Source organism: Vidua chalybeata, chromosome 1, assembly GCF_026979565.1.
Source record: "Vidua chalybeata isolate OUT-0048 chromosome 1, bVidCha1 merged haplotype, whole genome shotgun sequence".
Classification (NCBI taxonomy): domain Eukaryota; kingdom Metazoa; phylum Chordata; class Aves; order Passeriformes; family Viduidae; genus Vidua; species Vidua chalybeata.
This window is the reverse complement of record NC_071530.1, coordinates 51,478,865-51,492,462: the sequence shown is the minus strand read 5'-3', so window position 1 is coordinate 51,492,462 and position 13,598 is coordinate 51,478,865. Positions and strand designations below refer to the sequence as shown.

Here is a 13,598-nt window from a genome sequence, read left to right as displayed (position 1 = left end):
CTTCCTTGACCTGCTGGCCACACTCTTCCCAATGCACTCCAGGATACCACTGCCCCTCCTGGCCACAAGGGCACTGCTGGCTCATGCACAGTTTGTTACCCACCAAGACTCCCAGGCCCTTCTCTGCAGAGCTGCTCTCTAGGTCAGCCTCCAACCTGTGCTCATACTTGGGATTATTCCTCCCCAGGTTCATGATCCTACACTTGCCCTTGTTGAACCTCATTAGATTTCTGTTCACTCAATGCTTCAGCCTATCAGGATCCCAGTGAGTGGCAGCCCAGACTAAAGGTGTATCAGTCTCTGTCCCCCAGTTTCACACCATCAGCAAACTTGCTGAGGGTACATTCATTCTATCCCTTCATCCAGGTCACTGATAAACAAGTTCAATAAGACTGGACTCAGCAGATTCCTGACTACAGGCCTCCAGCTGACCACAACCCTCTGAGCTCTGACACTCAGCCAGTTCTTGGTCCACCCCACTGTCCATCCACCTAACCCACACTTCCTACAATTACCTGTGATGATGGTAGGGGAGACAGTGTATTTTCAGCCATAGTAAATAAGAGGCAAAAGGAAGCTACATCTGTAAAAAAGACTCTGTGGCTGAGGCTGGAACTCATGCTCACTGTTTGCCAACCAGCACTGCTGAAAAGCTGATCACAGACCAGTATGGCTCATATGACTCAAGGTTGAAATGGATTAATGTCACTTTCAGGCTTCATGTTTAAAAAGCAACAAATTAAGGACAATTGGAAACACAATGCCTACATATTAACAACTTCTGAAAGTTTTGTGTTTGCTTTTGGTGGGAATAGAGTTGAGGATTTAAAATCAACATAGTGAGCTCTGATTCTGCCCCCCTCTTCTACAGTTTTTACTTTTGTAAACCTGTTGTGGAATCTCACCAGAAGAATGATTAGGGACTTTTCCTTCTAATTTCACAGAGTCATAGAATCTCATGGGCAGGATGCCATTCACTTCACCAAGTTTCTCAGGGCCCTGTCCAACTTGGCCTGGAACACTTCCAGGCATGGGGCATCCACAACTTCTCTGGGCAACCTGTTCCAGTATCTCACCACCCTTGCAACAAAGAATTTCCTTCTAATAGGAAAGAGACAAATTTCCTTTTCTCTCAGTTTAAAACCACTGCATCTTGTCCTTTCATTATCTACCCATGTAGAAAGTCCCTCTCCCTCCTTTTTATAAGCCCCAGTAAAATATTGGAAGGGTGCTCCAAGGTTTTCCTGAAACCTTCTGCTCTCCAGGCTGAATGACTGCACTCTCTCAGCCTGTCTTCACAGAAGAAGTGCTCCAGCCCTCTGAGCAGTTTTGTGGCCTCCTCTGGACTCCCTCCAGCAGGTCCATGTTGGGGACCCCAGAGCTGGATGCATCCCTGCAGGTGGGGTCTCACCAGAGCAGACTAGAGGGGCAGAATCCTCTCCCTCACCCTTCTGGCCATGCTGCTTTGGAGGCAGCCCAGGCCACGTTTGTCTCTCTGGGCTGTGAGTGCACACGGCTGGGTCATGTCCAGCCTCTCATCAGCAGCACCCCCAGGTCCTTCTTAACAGAACTGCTCTCAATAATTTCTTCTTCCAGTCTCTACTTCCAGCTGGTACAGGTACACTTGGACTTGTTAAATATCATGAGGAAGACCGTGGGCCCACTTCTCAAGTGTGTCCAGCTCCCTCTGATTGGCATAATATCTGATGGAAATTTATCCATCACTGGTTTAAAGGAATTTACTCTTGTTCTAACATTGGGCTTGAGCTTAACCAGTCCTGGTTTATCTCCCTGGCATTTACTCAGTGCATTCAGAAACAGCAGTCATTTCTCCTTTCAGCATTTTCTTCTGTGAGGTTACATGAGAGACTACATCACTTCCCTTTGTAAGGTAACAAAAACATAAAAAAGAGATTGGAGTGCATAGAACCACTATTTCTTGATGTGGCCACAGTCTTCTGTATCAGGAGTTTCCCAATTCTTCTCAACAGATACTTGTACAATGGTTCTAACACACCTAGTCATCCTACCCGTGTCTCTGCAAGTGTCCCAGAATCACTTATGTGGGAGGAAGTCTCGGAAGTGCAGCCTTCCCATCAGGTTTTGAACACTGTCAGGGATAGAGATTCTCTAGGCAATCTATTTCCTCTGTGTAATTTGTAATTCTCTTCAGAGTAGAAACTTTTCCTTATAGTCATCCTGAATCTTCCATCTCAGTTTAGGGCCACTGTCTGTCATTCCTCTGCTGTGCATCTCATGAATAAGCCTAGCTTCATTCATCTTCTGAAACCCCCTTCACAGATCCTGGAAGATTCTTTCCAGACTCCTTTTCTTCCTTTTAACAGAAACATATTCACTCCAAATCCATTGATTTTAGGATTAAGAGTAGGAAGCCTGTATACTGCCCTGAAGGTCATTGGCCCAACTGAAGTGCTGGCAAGTATTTTTGACTGGAGTTGTCATGAGAGTGACAGACACATTACAGCCTTAAAAGACAATGAAGAATTCAATCCCCGATCCTCGTCTGCTCTTGGGAAGTTCTGTTAGTGCAGAGAGAGTCCTGAAGTAATGTAATCAGTTGTTATCAACACGAAGAAAATTCAGATTGCCAAGTCAATCACTTCCCATGGCAAAGCTGAGTAATTCTACCTAAATCTTGTTTATCAGTGTAGTACAGCATTTTCCCTAGAACCTCTGATATTACCAAATGTTATCATTGTTCTGCCCTGACCCTTTTTTAATATTAAGAGTAAATGTTGAAAATCCATACAGTTGACACCACTTCCCTGGCAGATGCAGAATTAACAGTGATACTGTGAGGGATTGCATAAGCCTAAGCCATTTCACAAAGGGATTGAATTGAAGAGATAACACATTTTCAAATATAACTGAGGCCAGAATACAGATGCTCACCTTTGACAACTTTAACTATTACCAGTACTCAGATGTGAACAGAAAAGACCATTATTGAATTTACCTCTAAAGGATTCTATAAACCCTTCAGGTCAACAATTAAGTGTTCAGCATTTTTATTTTTTTTGATTTTGTAGTATCACCTACTATCATCTACTATCACTTCAATTTTGACTGTTATTTGCATTCAGGATAGGAACAATAATATTGATTTTCCCTGCTATATTTTTGATTGGATGAAATAAAATATTTTCCCATTAATTTTCTTTCCAGATAAGGTTCTGACACAGATTACAGACTTCTGATACTTGTTTGTTTCCCTACAGAACTTTCTGTAACTCAGTCAGGGAGTGAAAAAATTGCATGCCCCTAAGCTATAATTGAAATCCACTTAATACTCAGAGGAAAGTTGCTACTGCAAAACTCTGGTGAAGTCCACCTCAAGCAAGGCAGTAAGGTGCCTTTAGAAAGACACTGTCACTTAGTGGATAGAACAGAATCGCAGGATTTGAGAAACCTGGGTTAGCACAATAAAGCTGAACAAAGAATTACAGCACAGCAATGATTTCAGGGTTATACAAAGGCACACTGCAGCAGGTATCACCCCAGCAGATTCCAGTACTAAATATGGGGCTGCTTTGGTCATTGGTACAATGAAATAAAGATGAAACATTGTGAGACCCAGGAGGAATATGATTCTATGATTCTATGAATAGATGAAGCCAGAATGACTGGGCATTGATGAATTAATGCTTCATAGCACAAAATTGTGACTGCTGGCAGGAGACAAATCCTGGGAAAAATCTTCAGGGTAGCAGTGGCTGCTTAAATTAAAGATAGAACAGTTTAGACAAAAAGACTAAAAAATTAAGATAAGATGATGTTCTGAGACAAGACAGTTGATAGGGTTCAAGGAAAATCCAGAGGGAAAAGAAAGGGAAAGTGGAAGAAACAAGATTAGATAAAGAAAGTAAGATCTTGCAGTATGATGATTACTTAGTAAGGAGGATGGCATCTGATAAGGCAAGGCACAGAAAGTGTTAATAATTATTCTTCTGAGTCCTCTTACTTCTTCATGTCTAATGGTTGACCTTGAAATTCAAAATATTGCATTACTCTTCCCAGGGGTTAGATGATAGAAAAATAATTTAAATCATAATCATAAAAATACTACAAAATCAATCTGCAAAGTACCAGTCTATGACACCTTCAGACAAGCATTTGCATAATGTTCCTTTTTAAAGTATAAAAATACAGAACCTTTTAAAAATAGAAAGCTTATTGAACTATGTAAAAAATATTTAAATCTTTTGGTAAAATTTGGAATCCATATTAAGAGTATTTAAAGTGCTTTTGCCTTTTTATTTTTTTTTTTTTTTTCCCTTTTTGGCCAAAAATCTATTAACAAAAAGTTTAGAAATTCTTTAGCTTGCTAAAAACTCCCAATATAGGAGTAAAGTCCTCCCTGGGAAAAACCTTAAGTCAAACTGGAAAGAATACACACACACATTCTCCAGCTTTGTTCCATTCAGTTACAGAATAAAGATAAGTGAAAATCCTGCTGTGGTCTTCCTCAGCTTACCAATATTGTCAAAACAGGATAAAAGTTTTACCAGCTTCCTATTGATCCCAGCTTATATATCAGCTCCTACCAATAAGCAAATGTCAAAGACAAATACTTAGTATTTTGCTGCTGACCATTTAATGGAAAGCAGAAGATTTGTTTTATAGTACACAAAATTATTACTATTACATTGAACACAAAAGCCCAAAGAATCAGGCCACCTGCAAAAATTAGTTGTTAAGGGAGGAGATGAAAAGATGGATTAAGATTTTGAAGGAAAGAAAAGTAATTAACAAGTTTGGAAAAAAAACCAAAACTCTAACAAACCAGCTCTAAGATAATCAGCTTTGTAGCAAAAAACTTCTTGTGGTTTCCTTAAAGCAACAAAATAGATATTATCATATTGACAAGATCATATCACAGCAGCTAGGGGCAACAACAGAGAGCAGGAATCTCATTGGAAGAGTTTTATTTAGGGCCAAGGTTCTCCTTGATGATCATTCATCAGCAGCTGCAGTAACTAATTAAAAATCTGGACAAATATTGAAAAAAATTGCAAAAAGAACTGTTGACACTTACTAAGTGCAAACTATTGATTGAGAATCACACTGGATGACTTCAGAATTTAGAAATACCTAAGTAATCCAATTAGACTCCTTACATCATCTTCTCTTGCAGACACCATTAAGATGTGAATTTAAAAACAGCTGTGTGATTATCATATCCTGCTACAGAGTATGACTTCTTTCTTAACAATTATGAACAGATGAAAATTTCATTTAATAAAGACTATTCTTTTCCACTTGGTAATGATGCTTTGGTACTTTCCTCTCTTAAAGTTAGGTATTTTATTAAACTGGTTACCTGCAAACTGATTTATGAATTTTTTGTTGTCAGTTTGTCTTCCTTATAAAGAAGAAATCCATAATTATTAGATGTCATCCATAAAGTTGATGCAGGTTGCACTTTCAACTGATGCTAAATAAACGGTTTAAAACGATTCGACTATTTCAAAAGCTAATTATTATTTCTAAGGTTCTATATAATCTTTGTATATTTCATACTACACATCTGCTGATGTTGGAATAGAACAAATTTACAAAGAATGTAGCTGTTAAGAGAAAATCCACCCAAAAGTTTCCTTGTGCAACAGTGAGGAGCAAGATAGCAAGCAGATCTTTTCAAGGTCAGAATTTTATTGACAAATATGAATTAATTTTGGATCACTGATATTCAGTAAAGAAAAGAAATCCTGTGCAAAACCATGAAGCAACACCATGAAGCAAGACCACTTCATAGCCATGAATTATCATGAAATAAACCTAAGTCCTTTAGACCTGTAGCCTTTTGTAGGTCACATTTACACAGGACCACTACATTACCACAGGACAAGAATTAATTGGTCCAGCTGGATTTTCCCAGGAAAAAATAAAAAACAAGATTAGTTTAATTCTTATTTTAAGAACAGAAGTTGAGCTGTAACCAAATCCTCAAAGTTTCTTACCAAAGAAGGAGACTAAGGCAGCTAAACTACCAACAGAGCAACTTTTTTTTTTTTTTTTTTTTTTTTTTTTTTTCTGAGAAACCACTTCAGTGTAACACTAAACCTCTGGAAGCACAAGACCCATTTCTGCAAGGATTTCCATGAAGGACTCAGGGTCCCAGAGAAAAGTTGGATTAAGACTTTTCCTCAGCTAACATTTTTTACATCACAATATCACTGTCCAGCTGAATGGCTGGCTTTCTCATTGAAAAAGTCACAAGAAGAGGTGTTTATCAAAGAACAAGAAGTTGTATATTTGTGAATTCCACAAGGAGCTTGAGGCATGGAGACTGACTGCTTTGTCCAGTAGATTGAGTTTGAGTTCCAATAGTGCACTTTGAGAGAAGCTATCAAACAGGAGAGAGAGCCTTTCAGGACAATAAATGCATGTTTAAATATTAGATACATGTTTAAATGCCTTCCTTTAAAACTGCAATCTTTTTGAAACTGAATTTACCCATCAAAAATACATATCTAGGAAAAGGAGACATTAAATGTCGAGATCCCCAAATTATCCCCCATAAGAGGCACATTCATTAAGGATTTTCTCCACTGAGCATAAGGCAGATCTGCTTCTTACACGCATGAGGAGGTACAGAACTGATAGGTAACTCATTTTTGATGTTCCTGCAAATTTCAAGAACTGGCTGCCAGAGAAAACTCGCAAGCTGAAGGTACATACCCTAAACTTCCCATTAAATTTACAAGCATGGACACAAACAAATCAAATGACATTGGCACAGAGAACTGCAGCAACAAAGCCCAGCAGTTTCTGGTCTTTGTACATTCTCTCACATCTGCTGCAGCGTCTCCATCTAGGAGCACATCTTCATGCCAAGTCACTCTGTCTGCATCTGTAAATCGGTTCAGGTAACAGCTCTGGAACTCAAGCCAGACAGCACAGCAGTGCTCACGTGCATGTGGCTGTTCCCCCTTGGCCGCATGACAAGATGGTCCCTTCCAAACGTTTGGGAAGCAGCTCCTGGCCTGTGCTAAACCTGGAGCGTGCCCAGATGCCATCTGCGAGAAGGATGGCTGGCTCCCTCTGAAACTGTGCTCAGGACCATGCTAACTAATTATCTTCACAGCTTCCTGTATGGCAATATTTATGTTAATTAAGGGCCTTGCTAATACTGTTGTTACTATTACTGTGATACTATGTTCCACCCCAGTGCAGAGCAGAGGATGTAATGGCATTTTGTAAATAACCAAATGAACCTCACGAGCTCACCAAATGAGCACCCATTCAGAGAAGGACATGGTTTTTATCAAATTTACAATCTAGGAGACTGTGGGATCAAAAGACTACCCAATATACTTCTCTTCAAGGAAATGATGGCAAAGAGCCAAGAAAAAGGGATTGAATTCCTGATTCTTATTGCTCACATTTAGCTGCTGGGCCACTACCTATGATGTTAAATTATTAATAATTTCTCACAGGGAAGGCAGGCATGCACTCACAAGAGAAGCTGGGTGCAAGAAAAAGGGTTATCAAAGTATTCACACACTCTTTCAAAAGAGTTAGTTAACTGACAAAAATATGCTGCTGTAATGCATTTTCATGTGTAGGCAGCAATTCTCCTCTACATCCTAGGGCTGGAATCCTGTGTGGGGAAAACTGAACTGCTCAGTATATGTAAAAGGCAGGCCTCATTAACTCTTGGACATCTTCTCATTTCTTGGTCACAAATCCTATTACCTTGTATTACAAACTGCCATAAAACTCACAGATAAAAGATAATTTATGCTCAGTGTACAGAAGCTAATGTTTCTGTACTCCTGAGAAGCACACAACCAGAAAATGAGAAAGTATGTATGTGAAACCTTAAGCCATTCATACTGAGCATGGCTAGCACGATAAACATGACTCTAAGGGAATTATGCTCTTCAGCCAGGGTATAGTCTAATGGTAATTGATATTACCAAATTTCTAACATAAAATGTATGAACTCTTGCATAAAATATCATGCTTATAAAGACTGATTATTCCTTATTAAAAATTCAAGCTTTCCTCCCTCCCCCACTACAGAATGAAATATGACATCTATTCAGTACACAGGTACATTTTTTTCTTTTTTCTTTTTTTTTTTAAACTCCAATCATCAGATAAGAAAATGCTTCATAACAAGCATCACATCCTAGAATTCTTACAAAGTTTCCCTATTTCTGACTCCTATCCTAATTAGTGTTGCATGGCACACAAAAAGTAACAGCCCTTGGAGTTGGCAGAATCAAAGGCAGCTCAATCTTTTATTTGCTTTTTCTCTGAAGCAATTTAAATTCCTCTGACTTTGGCACAGATTTTAACTGTATTGGTTATCTACTCAAAGGAATATTTTGCTTTAGTGAAGACTGAGCAAATGTGCTCATACAGGCTGCTCGTCATAAGTTTTCCTTTCCCATTCAGACAAAAGAAAATCTTTTACTGTCGACTTATAAATTCTGTACCTACAAACTATGTTCTCATTGTGTGGGCCCTTCCATAGGTGCAATTTCATTTCATGCCTGCTTTCTTTTCTTCAATTTTTTTTTAGTGGTTTGACATATATTGGAATTAATTTATCTAAATTTATATACTTACAGTCTATATTTCAACCTCCCACCCAGTTTCTCCATAGAGATCATGGAGACAGGTATATATAGGATGTAATTATTCCCATATTTTTTCTCATTTCCTTACAGGAGCTCATCCTTAGAGGTCAGAAATGAACACAAGAGAGTTTATTTCCTTGTAGTTTTCTTCGCTTTCCATGCCAAAACATTTTTATCTATATATTTCAAAAACTTGCACTGCCTGTCTATCTATTTCCCAAGAAATGCCTCAATACTCAAAGCTCTAATTACTCTTATATTCAGGACTTGGATAACGTTATTGGCTGATGAAAAAAGGCTTTGTTTACCTGGTCCACCTTGCCTGGTAGTCTGCACTGGATCCCAAATCAGGCATTGTCCTTGCTGTCTTCCCCTTCCAACCCTGAAGACTTTTAGCAAGTCCATAATGTTTCTTGTAACACCGTGGATCCTTTATAAGTGTGTTAAATATTGATGTATTTCTTCTACCGTAACCTCCTACACCAACATTGTAACAATGTGAAATCTCTCTCTTTCAAACAATTAATAGATTTTTGGTGGCCTTAGATATTTACTCACACCATCCTCCTCTTAGTTTCTGTACTGCTAACTATAAATTCAGCAGCTTGACTTGTTATGCCCCTTGCTATCCTTCCTAGGATTCCTAAGGAATTACCAGTCTGTGTGCTGTATCCAAATACTTTAGACTCTGACTAGGAGTCCCACTCTCCCAGAGAGAGAACCACTCTCCTGCTACAATGAATCAAAGGCTAACATTATTTGGAAACAAAATCATAATTGTGTTTTGCTCATATATTTTATCCAAAGAATCCAATAAAGATCAGATTCTTCTTCCCAAGAGAGAAAGTTTCTCTTCTACATTTATAGAAATGTTTCTGTTCTACATTTATAGAAAAAACAACATGCTCTCAACTTTGTCATTTGCATCAGCATTTGAATCTCAAACCTTGCTTCATTTATTGCACAGTTTCCAGACTTGCATTTCGAACAATCAGTAGGTCTCCCACTGTGTTAAATTCCCTCCTACCTTGATTTTAAGTTACAAAGGGAAGAGAGGGAAAAGAGGGAATGTCATGATTGTGGCTGTTTGGAAGAGAAAAATATCAAGCTGAACTCCATTAAAAAAACCCCAAAAAACCAAAAACCAATCAACCAGAAAAAACCCCAACCCCCCCCCCCAAAAAAAACCCAAACAAAACCCCCCCCCCCAAAAAAAACCCAAAAATGAGAGAAAGTATTTCCAAGCCTAGGATCCTTGTTTCTCTCAGTTTATAAACTACTCACTTTTTAAAAGAAAAACAACTATACAGGATTAATGCTATTATCTGTTATTATCCACAACAGTTGACTGAAGATGCCAACAGTGACAAGTTTAAACCAACGATGAAAAGCAATTTTGTGTCAAAGTTAGCACTAAGATTGTTTAAATGGCCTGCCCCTATATCTGTCCCTTATTTCTGTATGCTAGAAATAACCTGAAGTTTCCTGTGGAACTTTGCTCATCTACAAAGAAAATATTCAAAGCTTTTTGTATGGCATTATGAAAAATAGAACAAAGAAGTTTCCAGAAAGCAAAACAATTAGCAACCTCCCATTTCTATTTTAAATGCACAGATCATGTTGGTTTTTTTTCAAGTTGTAAAGGCTTTAATTATTCATGGAAAACTCATGAAAGCAACCTTAGGCATTGCATTTTAAAGCTTCTTATGGAAAAGATGAATGAAAATAATTATAAATCTTTCCAGTCTTAGCAAGAGTTTTGTAAGTTAAACTGGAAATTGTCCACTTTATTTCAGCTCTTCAACATGTTCTTAAAAATACCCTAAAGGAGATTTACAGTTGTCAGTGAAGTACTGCACTCATAGATCAATTACAAGCAAGTTACTCCTGACTTTTAGATTTTAACCACAGTCCTCCTTTATTTCTCTTTCCCCCTTGCTCTGCTCTGCCTCCATCTATTTAGCTGTGCAACTAACGATCACGGTAATTCCTCATCATACTGGCAAAAGAGCTCCAGTGCCTACTACCTTTCTTGCAGACACAGTGCTTCAAATTGTTAATAGAACACCTGCCCCTGTGGCTTTAAATCTATAATCTCATAGAACTTCATTAATGCTTTTCTCAAATTACACTGAAGCCCATCTGGTGCAAGGCTGTGTCAAATTTACCTGTGAATGTTATTTATTTTAATAGAATAAGCTTTCCAAGAGAAACTGGGAAAGTTAGGTAAGCTTTTAGAAACCTTGCCACGGGGAAAACACATTTTCAAAAAAAAGAAATGAATCCATGTTATAGGACAGTGTTTGATGTTTAGATTTGCCTTTAATTTAAATCTCAGAAGCAGAAGATCAGCAAGATATTTTGTGTGTGTTGTTTTGTGAATCAATAAATGCAACAACACATCTGAAAAACCACAGAAATAACACATCTTAAATAAATTCCCTCATTGATGCTGGATGGATTCCTATCATAATGAACTGCATCATTTGGACCGCATAGAAGCTCTGCCTGATGCGTATGTCAGGTACTCCCCTCACAACATCCTCTCACATCTGTTGTTTGTTCCTCTTATGGAAGACATCTGTATTGCTACTTAACATGCAAAAGGGGTGTATGTTAAATTTAGACTTACTGGACTCTAATTTAAAAGGTTAATTTTATTTTTTTCCAATTTATAATCAATATTCTATATTTACCCAATTCAGTTTTCATACTTTCTGGTTTTCTTGTTTCTCCCCTTTTAAATAAATGTATCGTGAACAAATTAAATGTAATCTTTTCCAAAGGATGAATTCAGAGTCCATCATTTGCTGTCCACTTGTCTGCAATGTATTTTATACTTCAACTCTGACCCTACAGAACACAACTGATAAAGTGAGCATTTAACAGTATAAGACCTATGGTGTCAGGGTGGGTGGAAGGTCAGTTTTATTACAAAGTAACTTTACACAACACTTACAGGTTGAAGCAGGTAAATGAGTGAGCACTCCTGGATAACTATCACTGGAGAAGGAGTGATATTTGTTGCATGAAAAAGTGTTTCCACCGATGCCATTGTTTGGTCAAAGCGTCCTCCAAGTCCACCCAAAGCCACAATCACATCAACCTAAAAGACAGAACAAAAAGACTCACCAAGAAAACTCTCAGGAATGATCTTTGGACCTTAAAATCCACAATAAAATCAGTTTGAGGAAAAAAAATAGGAAAAAACCCTACTGACTATACAAAAACAATTGCCAAATACAATTATTTACTCCCATTACAGATAAATATCATCATGTGATTTTTAAGCTGAGCATTAAAGTACCATAAATCCATGGCCAACATGTGGAACTTTTTAAAAGGACATAACCGTTCTCCCTAACATACCTATTACTTATAATACCTATTTCCTATAAGGCCAGTCTTTGAAGTTACTAACCTGTCTGTTCCAAATACATAGTCTAGGATATATAACTCCACACAAAAGCTCCTTGGGTAAGTGTGGTATATCTGAGCCACAGAATCCCCAGTTCTTTGCAACATTTCATGTTATACTCACAGTTCACAGAGCAAATGAAGGAAATACCAGGTTAGGCCATTATATCTCATTCTCATTCCTGCCACAGCATTTCAATGTACAAGCAATACCACTCAAAGGCTGGCCCTGCTCAAGTATAAAAGTACTACCATATAGAAAGTTCTGTCCCAAGTGACTAGGGTATCACCTCCCAGCTGTCAGGGACAGACAGCCACAGGAACTCGCCAGTCCCAGTCACACAGAAAACACTGACTGCTTGCAATATGCCATGGAGTTGGACTGCTCTGGCTCAATTCTCTCACACAGGTGTTCCAGACTCTGAACACTTTATTTCCTATAAGCAGAAAAGGAATATTCAAAAGTCTGGTTAAGAGCTTTTGGGTCCTTAAATGAAAAGTCACTGAGTGCAAAGTATTACTATTATAACTTCCATAATGTGAATCAGTTATGTTCAGTAATTGTATTTTAAAAAGCTAATACTATGTCATATCTAGGGCCCTAAGATATTGCAGCTCTGAATTCTTTAGAAGCTGCTTTGACAATGGCCATCTGGTTAAGCTTCCAACTTTACAGATCTTAAATCTATGGTTTCTGTGATTACATGAAATTTTACTCAACCCACGAGCCACATAATGGTGCTCTGTGTATCTGGAATGATGTATTAATAGTATCAGCTTCTATTTTTATTACCAGGTCTAGGGCTTTATGATTCTGTTGAATATTGTTTTCCATGAAAATTAAGGTCTTGAAGAGATATATCATCTTTCTCATCACCACCTGGAAAATTCTTCAGAGGCCAGAGTGGATCAATATAACACATTACACATTACAATAGCAGCAAACCCTAAAACAAAAAAACCTATCCTTGTATTGCTGACAGCATGTATTTTCTATGCAGATTACAGATCACACAGACCAAATGTACAACCAAGAGAATACGAATAGTAAGAAAACCTATCCTTAAACAGAAGACAAAATAGCAAAAGGTAAAAAGCATGTGTTCCCAGCTAAGCCATAATACCATAATGTATTTTCCCTTTTATTGATTCCACTTTAGAAACAAACTGCTTTTGTTTGACTGGTGATGACTGTGAGTTAAAAGGGTGGATTGATTCTCTGAACATTATACTATTACTAAGACCCACCAACACCCATCAGTTCCCTACCAGACAGCCAGCACTAAAATGCTCCTCTCCTTCCCCAAGAGAGGCCACGGAGAAAGTCAGACTTACTAACCTGGAACCACAATGAATTTAATGTCGCTTGACAAAGGATCAGCATCCACATATATGTTGTTTTTCTTCTAAGCAATGAGACTGAAGCTCAAATATTAGCCTAGATTAACCTTCAAGAAACCAAGCAACTACTGTATAGTTTCTTGGTGTATATATGTCTCACCATACATGAACCTGTTTGTTTTGGCTTTGATGATTGGTACCAAAATAATAGGTAAGAATGAAGGAAAT

At 38.1% G+C, this 13,598-nt stretch overlaps 1 protein-coding gene across 4 annotated transcripts in view; it reads right to left on the bottom strand.

Moving 5' to 3' along the window:
• TPK1 (thiamin pyrophosphokinase 1) overlaps nucleotides 1–13,598 on the bottom strand; it is a 294,653-nt gene that overhangs the window by 94,857 nt on the left and 186,198 nt on the right. For all 4 annotated transcript variants that reach the window (XR_008433490.1, XM_053955972.1, XM_053955892.1 and 1 more), the window contains one exon: nucleotides 11,572–11,718. Coding sequence is in view for 3 of the 4 variants with exons in the window: in XM_053955972.1 (XP_053811947.1) it covers nucleotides 11,572–11,718 (147 nt within the window). In the remaining variant the exon portion in view is untranslated. The remainder of the gene's footprint in view (nucleotides 1–11,571; nucleotides 11,719–13,598) is intronic.